This window comes from Pongo abelii, chromosome 16 (genome assembly GCF_028885655.2).
Source record: "Pongo abelii isolate AG06213 chromosome 16, NHGRI_mPonAbe1-v2.0_pri, whole genome shotgun sequence".
Classification (NCBI taxonomy): Eukaryota; Metazoa; Chordata; class Mammalia; order Primates; family Hominidae; genus Pongo; species Pongo abelii.
Window position 1 is genome coordinate 75,157,156 of NC_072001.2, and position 18,900 is coordinate 75,176,055.

General features: G+C 35.8%; 1 protein-coding gene across 16 annotated transcripts in view; it reads right to left on the bottom strand.

Moving 5' to 3' along the window:
- MYO9A (myosin IXA) overlaps positions 1-18,900 on the bottom strand; it is a 311,747-nt gene that overhangs the window by 113,071 nt on the left and 179,776 nt on the right. For all 16 annotated transcript variants that reach the window (XM_024232451.3, XM_024232449.3, XM_054532836.2 and 13 more), the window contains 3 exons: positions 14,736-14,811; positions 11,234-11,377; positions 9,572-9,611 (listed from right to left, as the gene is read on the bottom strand). In XM_024232451.3, the coding sequence (XP_024088219.3) occupies positions 9,572-9,611; positions 11,234-11,377; positions 14,736-14,811 (260 nt within the window). The remainder of the gene's footprint in view (positions 1-9,571; positions 9,612-11,233; positions 11,378-14,735; positions 14,812-18,900) is intronic.

The window sequence follows — 18,900 nt, forward strand, 5'->3', positions numbered from 1 at the left end:
ACACTAACTCTTAATTTCAGTAACGTTTTGTATTTTTTAAGCCTCTATTTCACTTATTTCTGCTATGATCTTTATCATTTCTCTTCTTCTATTAAGGTTTATTTTGTTCTCATTTTTCCTAGTTCCTTGAGGAATAATGTTATTGGTGGTTTACTGGAGATCTTTCTCACTTACTAACGTAGACAATTATTGCTATAAACTTCCCCATTAGAACTGCTTTTGTTGTAGACCACAGGTTTTAGTACATTGCATTTGCATTCTCATTTCTTTAAATTTTTTTAAATTTCCCTTTTAGTATCTCCTTTGACTCATTTGTAGTTCAGAAGCATGTTGTTTAAAAACTATTTGCATATAGTTTCTAAAGAACCTATTATTGATTTCTAGTTTAATCCCTTGTCACAAAAGATACTCCCCAACTTGAAATTTTTTTATTATTATTATTATTTTTGAGATGGAGTCTCACTCTGTCACCCAGGTTGGAGCCCAGTGGCATGATCTCGGCTCACTGCAAGCTCCGCCTCCCAGGTTCACACCATTCTCCTGCCTCAGCCTCCTGAGTAGCTGGGAATACAGGCGCCCGCCACCACGCCTGGCTAATTTTTTTGTATTTTTAGTAGAGACGGGGTTTCACCGTGTTAGCCAGGAGGGTCTCAATCTCCTGATCTCATGATCTGCCCGCCTTGGCCTCCCAAAGTGCTGGGATTACAGATGTGAGCCACCACCCCCGGCTCCCAATTTGAAATTTTTTAACTTATTGAGACTTGTTTTGTGGCCCAACACATGACATATCTTGAAGAAAGGTCCATGTGCTAATGAAAAAAATGTGGGCCAGGCGTGGTGGCTCACACCTGTAATCCCAGCACTTTGGGAGGTCAAGGTGGGTGGATCACCTAAGGTCAGGAATTCGTGACCAGCCTGACCAACATGGTGAAACCCCATCTCTACTAAATACAAAAAAGTAGCCAGGTGTGGTGACTCATGCCTGTAATCCCAGCTATTTGGGAGGCTGAGGCAGGAGAATCGCTTGAACTCGGGAGGTGGAGATTGCAGCAAGCTGAGATCGTGTCATTGCACTCCAGTCTGGGTGACAAGAGTGAAACTTAGTCTCAAAAAAAAAAAAAAAAGAAAAAAAAAAATGTGTATTCTACAACTGCTGGGCAGAATGTTTTGTAAATGTCTGTTAGGTTCATGTATCTAGAGTGCAGTTTAACTCTATCGTTCTTTGCTGATTTTCTGTCTGGTTGTTCTATCCATTGCTGAAAGTGGAGTGTTGATGTCCCCTATAATTACAGTATTGCTATCTCTCTCTCCCTTTAGGGCTAATAATATTTCCTTCACATATTTGTGGGTGCTTGGGTGTTGGCTGCATATATATTTACAATTGTTACATCCTCTTGCTGAATTGACCCCTTTGTCATTATATAATGGCCTGTTTGTCTCATTTACAGTATTTGACTTGAAGTCTATTTTATCTGACAATTAACTATAGCTACTTGAGCTCTCTTTTGGTTTCTTTTGTGTATAATATCATTTCCCATTCCTTCACTTACATTCTATGAGTCTTTACAGGCAAAAGTGATTTTCTTGAATGCATCATATATTGGGTCTTGTTTACTTATTCATTCCACTAATCTGTATCTTTCAACTGGAGAATTTAATGCATTTACATTCAAGGTCATTGTTGATAGGTGAGGAGTTACTCCTGCCATTATTCTAGTTGTATATATATATATATATATAACCTTTCTTCCTCTCTTACTATTTATCTGTCTGTTTTGGTGGTTTTCTGGAGAGTTAAGCTTTAATTCTTTTCTCTTTCTTATTTATGTATCTGCTGTCGTTTTGTTCTTTCATGTTACTATGGGGCTTACATTTTAAAATCTTGTATTTATAATGGACGATTTTAAACAGATAACAACTTTGCATACAAATACGCTAGACTTATCCCCATCCCCCCACAATTTATAACTTGCTGCCTTAATTTACATCTTTTTAAAATCATGTGTTACTTAACATTTAATTGTAGCTATAGACATCACTTACCATTTTGAGTTATAACCATCACACTAGAGATTTAAAAGACTATATGCCACCATTACATTAATAATATATTCTGAGTTTGAAAGTGAAATTACCTCTAACGGTTCTAAATTGGATTCTGAATTTACTTCTACCAGTGAGTTTTATTCTTTTGCATATTTTTATCATGGTAGTTATCTTACCATATTTCTTGTGTCCCTGTATTGACCTGTGCCATTTGGTGAAACAGCTGCCTCTTCCAATTTTATGGGGTAACTTTCATAAGAAGACATTTTCTGTAGATGGATCCTAAGGTGGTAAATGGGTAGGGTGCTTTTAGCTTTGGTTCTAGGTAGGTGCAGCAGTGTAGTCTCTGTGTAATTTCTTTACCTGTAGTCAACATCCGATGTTACTGCCTCAGTGACTTAGGCTATGGGTGTTTACAAAGTTGGTGTGCTTTTCCAGTACTATGTTGATGCCACCAAGCAAACCAGTCCTCTGATCCTGGGGGGCATGCGCAAGGGATGAGTGACAGTTCCAAGCCATGCACAGTGGTATATGCCTATAATCCCAGCAACTTGGGAGGCTGAGGCTGGAGGATCAGTTGAACTGAGGAGTTCAAGTCCAGCCAGGGCAACATAATGAGACTCTGCATGTTTTTGTTTGTTTGTTTTAAAGTGCAGTGGGCCAGACATAGTGGTTCACACCTGTAACCCCAGCACTTTGGGAGGCCGAGGCAGAAAGACTGCTTGAGGTCAGAAGTTCAAGACAAGCTTAGGCAATACAGTGAGATCCTGTCTACCAAAAATAGAAAAATTAGCCGGGCATGGTGGTATGTGCCTGTATTTCCAGCTACTTGGGAGGCTAAGACAGGAGAACTGATTGAACTTGGGAGGCAGAGGCTGCAGTAAGCCACGATCATACCACTGTACTCCAGCCTGGGTGACAGTGTGGCTGTGGGTAAAGCCGCCACGCAAGCTATCTTGATGCCAAGGGTGTATGTCCAAAGCATGGTTGTTCAAGCAAATGAAAAGGCAGTGTCACCAGGAGCAGAGCTACCAGACAGCCTGGCCCTCAGACCCTGCAGGGTACACATGCAAAGCATAGTGGTTCTGTAGGTTTCAGAGGTGGCATCATTGGATACACACCAGTCCATTGGCTCTGGAAGGCACACACAAAATGCACCAGTTCAGCCAGTTGTAGGGACAACATCATCAGGGGTGGGGATGCTGGGTGGGCTTGTCCTCAGGACCTGGGGTAAGAGTACAAATCCACTCATCATGGGGGTGGCATTGGCAAGGGTGGGGCCACCAAGTGGGCCCATCCTCAGGCCCTCGGGGAGGGCACAAATCCAATGATCACAGGAGTTGCACTGTCAGGGGTGGGGCTGCCAGGTAGGCTGATCCTCAGGCCCTAAGACATTTCTTTGGCAAAATGTCTAAGTCTTTTGGCTATTTTTAAATTAAATTATTTGCTTTTTTGCTATTAATTTGTTTGGACTGCTTATATATTCTAGACATTAACCCACTGCCAGATGCATAGTCTGCAAATATTTTCTCCCATTTACAGTTTGTCTCATCATTCTGTTGATTAGTTCCTTTGCTGTGCAGAAGCTTTTGAGTTTGATGCAATCCCATTTGTCTATTACTGCTTTTGTTATCTGTGTTTTGGGGGTCATAGTCAAGAAATCAATGGCCACACCAATGTCATAAGAGTTTTCCCCCTATGTTTTATTCTATAATTGTCCCTCAATATCCGTGGGGATTGGTTGCAGAACCACGCTGAGATAACAAAATATGTACATACTCAAATCCCATGGCCAGCCCTGCAGAACCCACAGGTACAAAAAGTTGGCCCGCCATAAGGGTGGATTTTGCATCTCACAAATACCATATTTTTGATCCACATTTGGTCGCAGATGTAGATCCCGCTGATATGGATGACTGCATTTATTTTTTAAAACCCATGTATAAGTGGACCTGCACAGCTCAAACCTGTGTTCAAGTTTAACAGTTTCAGGTCTTATATTTAAGTCTTTAACCTACTTGGGTTGGATTTTTTATGTGGGGTGAGATATGGTCCCAATTTCATTCTTCTACATGTGGATATCCAGTTTTCCCAACATCATTTATTGAAGAGACTATACTTTACTCATTGTGTGTACTTGGCACCTTTGTTTAAAGTCAACTGACCATAAATGTACGGGTTTACTTCTGAGCTTTTAATACTTTTCCATTGGTTAATGTATATTTTCTTCTGCCAGCTCCATGCTGTTTTGATTACAAGACCTTTCTAATATATTTTTAAATCAGACAGTGTGAGCCTCTAGCTTTGTTCTTTTTGTTCAAGATTGCTTTGGTTATTTGGGGTCTTTTGTGTATTCATATGAATTTCAGGCTTTTTTTTATTTCTGTGAAAAATGAAAATGGAATGTTATAGGGATTGCAGTGAATCAGTGAATCACTTTGGGGAACATGGAGATTTTAACAATATTAATTTTTCCAACCCACTAACACAGGATATCATTTTTCATTTGTGTTGTCTTCAATTTCTTTCATCAATGTTTTATGATTTTTTTGTATACAGATTTTTAACCTCTTTGGTTGAATTTACTATAAAATAGTTTATATTTTTTGATGCTATTGTAAATGGGATGGTTTCCTTAATTTCTTTTTCAGAGAGTTCATTTTTAGTTTATAAAATGCTACTGATTTTTAGGCTGGGTGCAGTGGCTCATGACTGTAATTCTAGTACTTTAAGAGGCCAAAGCAGGAAAATCATTTGAGGCTAAGACTTTAAGACCAGCCTGGGCAACACAGAGAAAGAAGATTCCATCTCTACAAAAAAAAAAAAAAAAAAAAAAAAAAAAATTTAATAGCCAGATGTGGTAGCATGCACCTGCAGTCCTAGCTACTGAGGAGGCTGAGGTGGAAGGATTGCTTGAACCCATGAGTTCAAGGTACAGTGAGCTACGATCATGCCACTGCACTTCAGCCTGAGTGGCAGAGTGATACCCTGTCTCTATTAAAAAAAAAAAAAAAAAAAAAGCAAGAAACACTGCTGATTTTTGAATGTTGACTTTGTATCCTGAAACATTACTGAAGTACATTACGGAATTTATATATCAGTTCTAACAGCTTTTTAGTGGGGTCTTGAGGATTTTCTATGTAACGTTATGTTGTTGACAACCACAATATTACTTCTTCCTTTTGAATCTGGATGCCTTTTATTTCTTTTTATTACCTAATTTCTGTGGCTAACAGTTCCAGTAATACATTGAATTGAAGTGTAACAGAAGTGGTGACAGTGGGCATCCTTTTCTTGTTCCTGATCCTAAGAGAAAAGCTTTCAACTTTTCACCAATGAGTATAATGTCAGCTGTGGCCTTGTCACATACTGCCTAATTATATTGAGGAACAGTCCTTCTATATCTAATTTGTTGAGCTTTTACCATGAAAGGTTGAATTTTGTCAAATTCTTTTTCTGCATGTGTTGAGATGACAGCATGGTTTTTGCTATTCACTGTGTTAATATGGTAAATCACATTTATTGATTTGCATATATTGACCCATTCTTGTATCTCAAGAATAAACCCCAACTGATCATGGTAAATGATCCTTTGAATGTTGTATTGAATATGGTGTAATAGCATTTTGATGAGGATATCTGCACTATTTACAATAGCAAAGACTACTGTGAATAGTGCTGCAATGAATGTTCAGGTGCATGTGTTTTTGGTAGAACAATTTATTTTCCTTTGAGCATGCACCCAGTCATGGGACTGCTGGGTTGAATGGGAGTTCAACTTTTAGTTCTTTGCAAAATCTCCAAACTTCTCCATAGTAGCTGAACTAATTTTCTTGTAGTATTTTTGTATGGCTTTGCTATCAGGGTAATGCTGGCCTTATAAAATGAGTTTGAGGTATTCTCTCCAGTTCAATTTTTTGAAAGAGTTTGAATAGGACTGGTATTCATTTTTCTTTAAATGTTTGGTAGTGTTGCATCGTGAAACTATCTGGTCCTGGGCTAATCTTTTATGAAAGAATTTCTATTGCTGGCCAGGCATGGTGGCTCAATGCCTGTAATGTCCTGAGGAATGTCCTATGTGCGCTTCAGATGAATGTGTATTCTGCTGTTGTTGACTGAAATGTTCTGTATATGTCTATTAAATGCATTTGGTCCACTGTTTTCTTCAAATCCATTGTTTCCTTATTGATTTTTGGTGTGGATGGTCTGTTCATTGTTGAAAGTGGGGTACTGAAATCCCCTAGGATTACTGTATTGTAGTTTATCTCTCTCTTCAGATGTCTCAATATTTGCTTTATACTTTTAGATGCTACAATGCTGGGTGCATATATATTTAAAATTGTTACATCCTTTTGATGACCATACCCCTTTTTATTATTATATATTGACCTTCTTTATCTCATCTACATTTTTGACTTTATTTTGTCTGTTATAAGGATAACTACTGTTGCTCTCTTTAGGCTTTTATTTGCATGGGATACTTTTTTCCATCCCTTAATGTTCATTCTCTGTACATCGTTAAAGCTAAAGTGAGTCTCTTGCAGGTAGCATATAGATGGGTCTCTCTTTTTTTAATGCATTCAGGCACTCTGTGGCTTTTAATTGGAGAATTTAATCCATTTACATTCAAACCAGTTATTGATAGGTAAAGATTTACTAGTGCCACTTTGTTCGTTATTTTACCATTTTGTAGAGCCTTTCTTCCAATACTTCTGTCTTCTCTTTGTGGTTTGATGGTTTTCTACAGCGGTATGACTTCCATCCTTTTATCTTTTCTGTATCCACTAAAGGTGGTCACCTTGAGGCTTACATAAAAGCCAGTCATATACTTACAACTGGCTATTTTATGCTTATAAAAACTAAACTTTCATTGCATGCATAAACCCTACACTTTTACTCACGCTTCATGTTTTATCTTTTTGATGTTACATTTTATATCTTTTTATAATTTGTGTCCCTTCACAAACTATTGTAGCTGCCATTGTTTCAACAGTTTTGTATTTCAACCTTTATACTAGAGATATCATTGATTTACACACTGGCATTACATAATTAAAATGTTTGAATTAGACAGTGTACTTACTTTTATCAGTGAATTTTCTGCTTTCATGTTCTCATGGCACTAATTATCATTGTCCTTTAGCTTGAAGAACTTTCTTTAGAGAACTCTCAAGAAAGAAGATCAAGAAAGTAGAGTTCTACTTTCTTGTAAGTCAGGTCTAGTAGTGCTGAATTCCCTTAGCCATTGTTTGTCTGAGAAAGTTGTTATCTCCTTTTCATTTTTGAAAGACAAAATTGCTGGGCATAGTACTATGGTTGGCAGGTCTTTTTTCTCAGAGGATTTTGAATCCCACTAAGTCTGGCATGCAAGGTTTCTCATGAAAAATCTGATGATAGTCTTGTGGCGGACCCTTGTATTTAACATGTTGCTTTTTCATTGTTGCTTTTTAAAAAATACTCTGTCTTTAACTTTTGACAAATTGATTACAACATGTCTTAATAAGGATCTCTTTGGATGGACAGTATTTGGTGTCCTTTGAATTTTCTAGATCTGGAGTTCTATTTCCCCAGGCTTGAGTAGTTTTCTGCCTTTACATCTTTGAAAGTGTTTTCTCTCACTTTTTCTTTCTTCTCCTTCAGGTATTTTTTTGAATTTATCTTGTTTCTCTATTTGGAACATACTTCCCCATTTCTTCATTTGCCTTTACCCTCTGTGTTGTTTTCTGCACATTAGATAACCTAATAGCTTCTCCCAATCCTATTTAGTGTAGAAGAACCTAACCAGTCTGGCCAGAAACTCTAGGGTACCTCTCAAACCTTTGTGTTTGTCCAAACTGCTGCCTTTGTTTTTTGTTGCCTCCAGGAAATTAGGATGTGCCAAGTTCCGTTACTACCTCAAAACATTTGAGAGAGGTCATTCCCCCTAGACACAGCTAAAAAGGTTGAAGTGTTAAGTGTGTTCCAGTTCCTTCTATCCTCGGGGTGAAGCTGAGAGTAGGATTCTCTCTGCACTATGCTGAAGAGAGGAATTTTAGCAAACGCCTATATTTTAGATCAGACTGCATTATCTCATCTTGGGGGAAGAAAGTGGGCCCACTGAATGCTCATTTATTTGTTTTCAGTGGTCTACAGACTCAGAAATTCAGTGTCCCATCAATTCCCAGTGGTCTACAGACTCAGAAATTCAGTGTCCCATCAATTCCCAGAACTATATGGTTAAGGAGGCCATCCCTTGGGAGGGAGCAGTGGCAGTTGTGATCAATCCATGAATGAACTCCTTCCAGGGATAATCTACAGAGATAATCTGCTCTAGCTTTATTGCTGGAGCAAGCCAGATGAAAAAACTCAGGAAACGCTGGAACTCACAGTCAGCATCCCAGGGTTCTGCTGTTTGTTTGCCCACTGGCTACCAGATGCAGCCTAGAGAGGAGCCCAATCCTCAAACAACAGCTACAGAAGTATACGGACAAACCCCTTCCAGAAATTAACTGGGGAGTGTGCTTTTTAACTGCTTATCTGCATTGATCCAGGGGGCTGTAGTCCCTGGAAATGTCTGTGTGTTTAAAACCACCTCTTTGTTCTCTGTCACTGCAATTCATATTTTCTAAGATTTATATACAGTATTTACTATTGCATGTAATTATTTTGAGATTCATTCATGTTGTTACACGCATCAATAGTTTATTAATTTTTATTGTGAGTTAAGTATTCAATTATATGGGTATACCACAGTGTGTTTATCCATATTTCTGTTGATGAAAGTTTGAGTTGCTTCGAGTTTTTTGCTATTACAAATAAAGCTGCTATAAACATTAATAAACAAAGCAAAATGAAACAACAACCCCTGCAAATAAATAAATAAATAAACAAACAAACAAACAAACAGAGCTATATTAACAGAGGGGCAAGTACTGCTCACCAAATCCTGCCCACTATTTATACATGGTTTATATGGGTTAAAATAATAATATTTTATGGCATGTGAAAAATTACATAAAATTCCATTTTCAGTGTCCATTAATAAAGTTTTATTGGAATGCAAATTATAGCTGCATTTCTGCTACAACAGCAGAGCCAACTAGTTATATCAGAAACCATAAGCGTGAAAAGACAATGTCCTTTTATAGAAAAATCTGGCAAACATTTATTATAGATAATTGGATTAGGTGAGCACTAATCAGAAATTATTTTAAAATCAGGTACCATTCAGAATTTGACCTTAACTTGGCTCAAGGAGAAATGAAAAGACCTTACATAAAGAGGCAATAACTAAACAACATTTATATTCAGGAGCTATTAAAACACTAGAAAATGGTATATATCACAAATAAATATTTACCTGAACCATTAGGCTTAGCCATTTCATAGCAGTGTTATTTCTAAAATGGATTCAACTAAGTGCACGATCACTATCTTGGATACAAATAAGGTTATTTCTTGTTTTTGATGTATGAAGATTGTATGAGTAATAAAAAATAATTGTGTAGCAGAATACCAATACAAAAAAAGTTTTCATAGTACTCACCTTTGGAAGGGCAGGCTTGGATTTGAAATTTTTGTTTCTCCTATAGAGATAAATCATTCATTAAAAAAAGCTACTGTATAAAAACAAAAACAAAAGCTACTGTAGAGAAGAAAGATTTCAATGTCTTTCCTAAAACAACAGATTATACACCCATTACCAAGACTGTAGGTCCTTTATATGAAAACACTATCTGATTCAGCCAAGCAGGCACCTTGGGAAGGAAGAATAAACAAGGAAAAGATACCTGCCTTGTTATATAAGTATAAATAGATTTACACCTGATGATTAGTAACACTGTGTTGTACATTCTACGCTACAGGTTCATTTTCTTCAGTTGCTAGTAGCTTCTTGTACCTACAGAAGACTTATTTCTATCATACCAAGACTAAATGAGATGTCTAAGTTTCATAAATTTTTAAAAAACGTACTTATCACCAAAATGTAATCTTCCATTTTTGGTCATTAAAAATTCTATTCCACTCATTTTTTTCCTTATTCAAACCTCAATACCATACTTAAATCAAGTCTTTTAAATTTATTTTTAGCCTTTTTTATGGCCACAGAAAAGAAGGAATAAAGTCCAACGCTTAGGAATATGGGCTGCGAAGTTAGAAAGACCTGGACAACAATCTATGGTCTACCATCTATTAACGTATGATTTTAACCTCTTTAACTTTTCATTATGTAATAACGTAAAACAGGGAGGACAATACTACCTATAGCTTAAAAGTTGTTGCGAGGATTAAATGAGTTAATGTGTATCTCTGGGCTAGAGCAAGACCTACATAAATAGAACCTACTAATATTATTAAGCAGTGATTCAGACAAGGATTATGGAATCCAATTCAGTCACACCTCTAGCTAGTGGTCAAATGATATGCTTGGGAAATGTCTAAAACATGTTAATGCTAATAACTAATAACTTTTTTTTCCTTTTTTTTTTTTTCCTCAGAGACAGGATGTTAATCGGTTGCCCAGGCTGAAGTGCAATGGCAAGATCATGACTCACTGCAGCCTCAACTTCCTTGGCTCAACTGATCCTCCTACCTCAGTCTCCTGAGTAGCTGGAACTACATGCATGCACTACCACACCTGGCTAATTTTTTTCTTTTCTTTTTTTTTTTTTTGGAGAGATTGGGTCTCTATGAAGCATGGTAGAGCATGGTTATAGCTATGTCTTCAAACCAACTCCATAATCAGTTAATGAGAAATGGAAAGCTTGGATAAGTGTTACATATCACTCAACCATTCACCATTTATAGATTTTCTTGCCTAATTTGTTAAGATTGCTAGAATTAAAGGATAATTGTAGTAAAAATTGGGACTCCTAAAAGGAGGTAACAGTTTTTTCTTTCTCTGAAGGTAGGGCCTGTCTAAACAATAAGACCTTTATTATCATCTCCATAACAAATATACTCAGTCATGATTCTCCTGGTAATATGGGGGAGAAAAATCAACAAAAACACAAGCTTTATAACACATGAGACTCATGGCTGTAAACGCTACCTAAATAACTTTGAGTCTTGTTTCAGTCAAAATTCTTCCCACGAAAATAACACTTCACCATCTTCCTTCTTCATTTTTTTCTGCCAGAAATTTTAAACCAGACCAAAAAAAAAAACAAAAAACAAAAAACAATTTACATTACTGATTAGTACTGACGTGAGAATTCCATGGGCTCTCTCCAGGAGTTTGCTGCTAGTTGAATTAGCAAATATTCCATCTTTATCAAGCAAGGAGGTGCTACTTGATAGTCTGCTCTGGCGAATCCCAGTTCTGCCATTCCAGGCAATATCAAATGTATCACTGTAAAAAATATAATTTGCTTTAGTTAATCAAGACGTCTCTAATTAACACTATATTGCTTAAATAAGTAAAATAAAACTTTAAATACTAAAGTTAAAATTTAGAAAAAAATGCCAAACCGACAAAAAAATGATTTCATCCAAATGACTGCCAATCAGTTGGGACTAACCGTAGTCTCATTCAGAACAAATTCCTATGAATTCCGTCATATTCACATACAAATGTGCATGTAGATGAGCACATCATGTAGCTGATATCTTTAAATATATTATCATTCAACAACTAGTAACTAATATAATGGATTATAGTATCTTCCCTCTTTGTTAGATTTTAGAATTTTCAAATGCTACTATAGGAATTTGTAATCCTAATACACTATCCCATCCTATGGAATATCTAATTTCCTCCTGAAAGGTCTTATTCACACACACACACACACACACACTCACTACTCACACACCCCATTAAACTTACTAAGTCCTATGAGACTCTAGACACGGCAGATATAGCAATGAACAAAACATAACATTATCAGTGATTGTAACATAATAATTAATGGAGGACTCACCAGGTAAAGTAGTAGTATCCAACAACAAATGAATGGATAAAGAAAATGTGGTATATACATACAATGGAATGCTATTCCGTCATTAAAAAAAGAATAAAGTCCTATCATTTGGACAACATGGACAAACATAGAGTACATTACGTTAACTGAAATAAGCCAGACACAGAAAGACATATACTGCATGACCCCACTCGTATGTGGAATCTAAATAAGCTGCTCTCACAGAAGTACTGAATAGAGCAGTGATTACCAGAGACTGGAAAAGGTAATGATGTGGAGGGGTGCAGTAAGCGGAGAGGTTGGTCAATGGGTATGAAGTTACAGTAGGACAACAGGAATAAATTGTGGTCTTCTATTGCACAATGAAGTGACTATAGTTAATAATAAGGTATTGCATACCTGAAAATAGCTAGAAGAGAAAATTTTGAAAGAGAAATGTTCCCACCACAAAAAAAGACACATATTTGAGATGATGAATATGGTAATTACCTTAATTTGATCATTACACAATGTATACAGGTATCAAAACATCACACTGTACACGATAATATGTATAATTATTATGCGTGAACTAAAATTTTTTTAAAAGAAATATCAGGAGATAGCTACTTAAAACAATTTCACATTTGTCCATATTTATAAATCTCAGCTTCCATTTGCTTAGAGCATTTATTCAAGATATATAAATGGCATGTAATCAATAAACCATTTAGAAACGCTTGTATTTTCATTATTTTGTGCTAAACCATTAAAAAAAAGTCAGTGAATCATTATCCCTAAGATAATGTGTCTTCTCAAACGGGAGAATCATACTGCACTTAAGATGGTTTGTGTGTGCACTTATATTTTTCTCATTTAAAAAAATGAGTGGTACTCTGGCTTTAGAAAAAAAAAAAAAACAAGAGGAGAGAGAGAGAAGAGAGTGAGAGGAAGGAAGGAAGCAAGTGAGGTTAGAAGGAAAGCAGGAAGGAAGGAAAGAACGAAGGGAGGGAGGGAGAGGGAGGAAAAAATGCAGTAGGAAAATACATTCCTGGTGAAGATGCTGTGAAAAGTGTTGAAATGACAACATATTCTGTGGTAGGGACTGTGAGGAAAAAATTCTTTAAAAAAAGAAAACAGAGGATTCAAAGCATTACATAAATTGAGTTGATAAAGCAGTGGCAGGGTTTGAGAGGATTGACTCCAATTCTGGAGTTCTACTGTGGATAAAAGGCTATCAAACAGCATTGGATGCTACAGTGAAATCTTTCCTGTAAGGAAGAGGCAACTGATTTGCAAATTTCATTGTCTTATTTTAAGAAATTGCCATAGCCACTCCAATTTTCAGCATCCACCACCTTAATCAGTCAGCAGCCATCAACATCAACGAAAGACCCTCTACCAGCAAAAAGATTATGACTCACTGAAGGCTCAGATGATTGTTATTTTTTTTTAGCAACAAAGTATTTTTTAATTAAGGTGTGTATGTATTTTTTAAACATAATACCATTGCACAATTGACAGACTACAGTATAGTGTAAACATAACTTTTATATGCACTGGGAAACCAAAAAATTTGTGTGATTTGTTTTACCGAGAATTCGTTTTATTGTGGTGGTCTGGAACTGAACCAGAAACCCATATAGATCACTTCAGGTATCCAAAATGGAAAGTACAAAGAAAGAAGCACGAACTAGAAATTAGGAAACTTAAAACCACTAAACTGCTTTGTGAAATGAGGCATATTGCAGTTTCTTTTTTATATAATCAAGAAAATTGGGTTCCCATCTGATGACCAGGGTGAGAATACTGCCAACAGATGAAACTGAAGGTACACAGGTCAAGGTTAACTATCTAATTTGTGTTCGGGTAAAATTTAACATGCAAATATGGTGGTAGATACCATAATTAGCCAAATACTACTGTTAAGAAAACAAAGGACATACAATATAAAGATAGCAAATAGCTTAATTTGTGGCATTCAAAGTGAATATATTTGTGGCTAGATACTTGGGCTGTGACAGATCTTGCATATGAAGTTAGTGAACCTAGACTTTTAAATAAGCAATAAAGAGTCATGAAAAAGTTACTGAGCAGACAAGTGACAATTATGTATTAGAAAGACATAATGACTCAATTGGAAAAAATGATCAATGAAGTTATACCTTCATTTTAATGACAGACCATCCTTATTACCACAGTATTAGGAAGCTCAATTTTTTGATGATGTTTAAAACATAGAGAATACATTCTAGAAACAATGTTCTCCTCATACAAATTACAATCTTTATTAAATAGTATATATAAAAAACAAAGAGACTTTATGAACTCATAAAATTATTTATATTTGTTACTGTCAAATTGTTCTCAGGAATTCGTCATTGAAAATAGTAAAAGGTAAGCTTTGGTAATCGCACTCACCCAAAAAAGGTATTGGATGGTTTGATGTAAATCAAACTATTCAATTATTACTTCCCAATAAGATTTCTCCACAGAAAGCAGCAGAATAACCCTTAAATTTTGTAAAAGACATAAAATGCAAGAAGGGTCTCAGCAATTAAAATATATGAGCTCATTTATTCTGAAGAAACTTTTTCAAAATTGTAAAGCCATTTTACCAGAAGCAACTGTAGACAAATTTTGTTAACTTTAACCTATTAATGTGTTATTACATCACTTATAAAGGATTCAAGAAATAAAAAAACAAAACAAGCCTGAATTACTTCAAACTTTTAAAGTCACAAAAATATCAACAAGAATGCCAGTTATTTCTTCTATACGTCCTTGAAAACATAAACCAAACACACTTACTGTTGGTTTTTTTCATTTAGAGCATTCATGCCCTGGAGATCAGAAAGAGGTGTTCTGGGATTTTTTCGGGTTATACCTAGCAAAATTTAAAAAACAGAAAATTTGAAATCAGTGCAAAGAAAAATGAAACGTGAAATAATTTTTCTAAAGACAAATGAAAATTTAATAACGAGTATTTGCTAAATATTTCAGAAATATCTAAATAATTACATGACCCAAGTCTCATAACTGTCATAGATCTTAGTTAACAATGAACCCAATCAGAAAATTTAATAATGAAATCTTTTATTTCTTCTTTCATTGAATCATTAACTTCAGGAAATACAAGGGTGACTGGACTGAAGTCCTAGAAGTGTACAAGTTCATTTTTATTTTTAGGTTCGGGGGGTACACATGAAGGTTTGTTACAAAGGTAAACTCATGTAACGGGGGTTTGTTGTGCAGATTATTTCACCCAGGTATTAAGCCCAGTACTCAATAGTTATTTTTTCTGCTCCTCTCCCTCCTCCCAACCTCCATCTTCAACTAGACCTCACTGTCTGTTGTTTCCTTCGTGTTCATAAGTTTTTATCATTTAGCTCCCACTTATAAGAGAGAATATGCAGTATTTGGTTTTCTGTTCCTGCATTTAGTTTGCTAAGGACAACAGCCTCCAGCTCCATCCATGTTCCCACAAAAGACACGATCTTGTTCTTTTTATGACTGCACAAATTCATTTCTTATTTTGATGCATCATTTTTTAGCAATACATTTCTGACATGTTCAGATAAATACAATGACTATCAATGTATTGAGAATTAATGTTATAAATACAATGAATATAAAAGACAAATTGCTTCCTTAAGAATTACCAATATTTAAAAAATGTAATGTTCTTCAAATCATATGATAAACATGTAAGTTCCATAAGCATAAGGCTATCAATTTTTATAACACACAAACATTTCATATATGTAAGATACACCAGAAAAAGGAAGTAAAAGTATCTCTATTCAAGATGACAATCTTGTAGGCAGAAAATCCTATGGAATAATTAAAAAAAAAACTGATTTGGACTAATAAACGAGTTCTGCAAAACTACAGGAAACAAATAAATATACAGTGATGGCCAGGTGTAGTCACAGATGTCTGTAATCCCAGCACTTTGGGAGGCCAAGGCAGGCAGATCACTTGAGCTTTGTAGTTCAAGACAAGCTGGGCAACTTAGACTTCATCTATACTAAAAATAAAAAATACATGCAAGTGCTTAGAAGAGTGCTTGGCACATAGTCAACACTATATTCACATGAAGTGATTGTTATCTTTCTGTATGACTGAGGGAAACTGAAAACCCACCGAAGACTCTTTGTGCTGTTTAAATCATGCAAACGGGCCAGGCACAGTGGCCCATGCTGGTAATCCCAACAGTTTGGGAGGCCAAGATAGGCAGATTACTTGAGCCTTGAGAGTTCAGGACAAGCCTGGGCAACATGCTGAAACCCCACCTCTAAAAAAAATACAAAAATTAGCTGGGTGTAGTGGCTCACACCTATAGTCCCAGCTTGAGAGGCTGATGTGGGAGAACTGCTTGGGCCCCGGAGGTCGAGGCTGCAGTGAGCTGAGGTCGTGCCACTGCATTCTAGCCTGGGCGACAGAGTGAGACCCTGTCTTGGAGTGGGGATGGGGTTGGGGGAGGAAAGGCGGAAATAGCAATAAATATTCTGAAATGAAATTTTTAAAAGTATAAAATGTCTACATTGAAAACTATAACACATCATCAAAAGAAAATAAAGACCCAACTAAATGGAATGCTATCTATGTGCCTGAATTGGAAAATATAATATTGTTAAGATGTCAATGTTCCCCAAACTGACCTACAGATCAATGCATTTTCTATTAAAATTCCAGATAATTATTTTTGTAGAAATGAATGAGCCAATCCTAAAATTAACAAGGAAATATAACGGATCCAGAAGAGCTGAAACAATCTTGCAAACAATCTTCAAGGAGGATGGCTTGAGTCCAAGAGTTCAAGGCTACAGTGAGTTATGATTATGCCATCTCACCCCAGCCTGGATGACAGAGGAAGACTCCATCTCAAAGAAGAAGGAAGAAGAAAGAAGAGACAGAAGAAAGGAGGAGGGGGAGGAGGAGTAAATTTCTAGACAATAGATTAGGCAATGGTTACCATTTTTACATCAATTATTAAGTATTTTAAACATAAAAGTGGCCTAAAGAATAATACACTAAACACTTATGATGGATCACTCAGATTAAAAAATGAAGCCCTGTGCAGCCCACTCCCTGATCCCATTTGAAAATCATCAGATCTGGTCAGGTGCAGTGGCTCCCACCTGTAATCCCAGCACTTTGGGAGGCCGAGGTGGGCGCATCACCTGAGGTCACGAGTTCGAGGCCAGCCTGGCTAACATGGTAAAACCCCATCTCTACAAAAATACAAAAATTAGCCCAGCATGGTGGCACACACTTGTAATCCCAACTACTCAGAAAGCTGAGGCAGGAGAATCGCTCGAACCCAGAAGGCAGAGGTTGCAGTGAGCCAAGATCGTGCCATTGCACTCTAGCCTGGATGACAGAGCGAGACTCTATCTCAAAAACAACAACAACAACAACAACAACAACAAACCCATCAGATCCCAAGATCGCCCATTTGTTCGAATTAGCAAAAAAAGAATTTTAAAATAGCTATCTTGAGATGGTATCAAATAGTCTAACAACATGTAACGAGTTTCAGAAGGAAAAAAGAAATTGTAGCAGAAAAAATGTTTGAAAAATATTGGCCAAAAATTTTCTAAATTTGATGAAAAACAATGAAAATCCAAAAGGTACAGCAAATCCCAAAGAAAATTAATATAAATCATATTTAGGGACATGAGAATCAAATTGCTGAATGCCAAATATAAAGAGAAAATTTTAAAGTCAAAGGAAAAAAAGGTACACGACATATGAAGGAATGACAATTCCTTCATTGTCGTTCCTTACTCAGATGGGATGGCCATCTGAGTAATCATCACAAATAAAGCCCTAAGAACATCGAACATCTTTAAAATGCCAAAAATTTGAGAGTTCGTAATGATGTTAAACATATGCCTACTTCATGAGGTAACTCCACTCTTAAGTATTTACTGAGGAATAAAAATATATGTCTGCAGAATGACTCAAAAAAGAATGCTTATAGCACTGTTGTTCACAATAGCTCTGACAATATATATAACTCAACTACATCAACAAATCAATAAGCACAATTATATACATTATATATATACCATATAAATTAAATATAATGTGTGTATATACATATACAATGGAACACACCTGAGCAACAAATGATATATGGAAAAACATGTATGAATACATCCATAACTATGTTGCATAACACAACCAGAACACAAAATACATACTACGTAATCCCACTTGCGTAAAATTTTTAGAAAATGTAAAACTGACTTATAGTAATAAATCTGTGGTTACCTTAAGGAGGTGGGAAAATGTACAAGAGAATAAGGATAAATTTTGATATAACTCTTTCCTAATATTCTTAATTTCTTTGTGTTTATATGCTTTAGGTTTGTCTCTTGTAAGCATTCTACAGCTAAATTTTGCTCATCTTCCTTAATTCATAATATTTTTTTAAACTGTTCAGTTTAGTCCATTTTAACTTACTGCTATAATTGATACATCTGGAATTTTTTTCTGACATCTTAGTTTATATTTTTTTATTTACCTTAACTATTATATGCTTTTATCCAGGCTTCTATTGTTTTCTTTGTATTTTGACTTCTTTTGTTCCACAAATTGTATACATTTTCTGCTTTATTTATCCTTAAATGTTTAACATACTCATGAATCCTAAACTAATAATCTGTTCTCTTTCCCTGAAGAGTACAAGAACCTTCAAATGTTTTCATTAAAGTCATTCCCTTCTCATTAGGGATGTTATTGCTACCCAATACTTACATTCACCTTGTTTCTTTTCCTTCATCAAGCAAATTAGGTATAAGTTTTATAAAATTGTGCTTATTTAGCTTTATATATACATTTACCAAGTTCTTTATTAAATATCAAAACTTTCTAGTGGGTTCAGCTTCTATCTTGCTCAACTAAATTTTTAAATTCTATATAGGTGAGCATCTGTTCAGATTACTATCTAGCTTTAATAATTGCT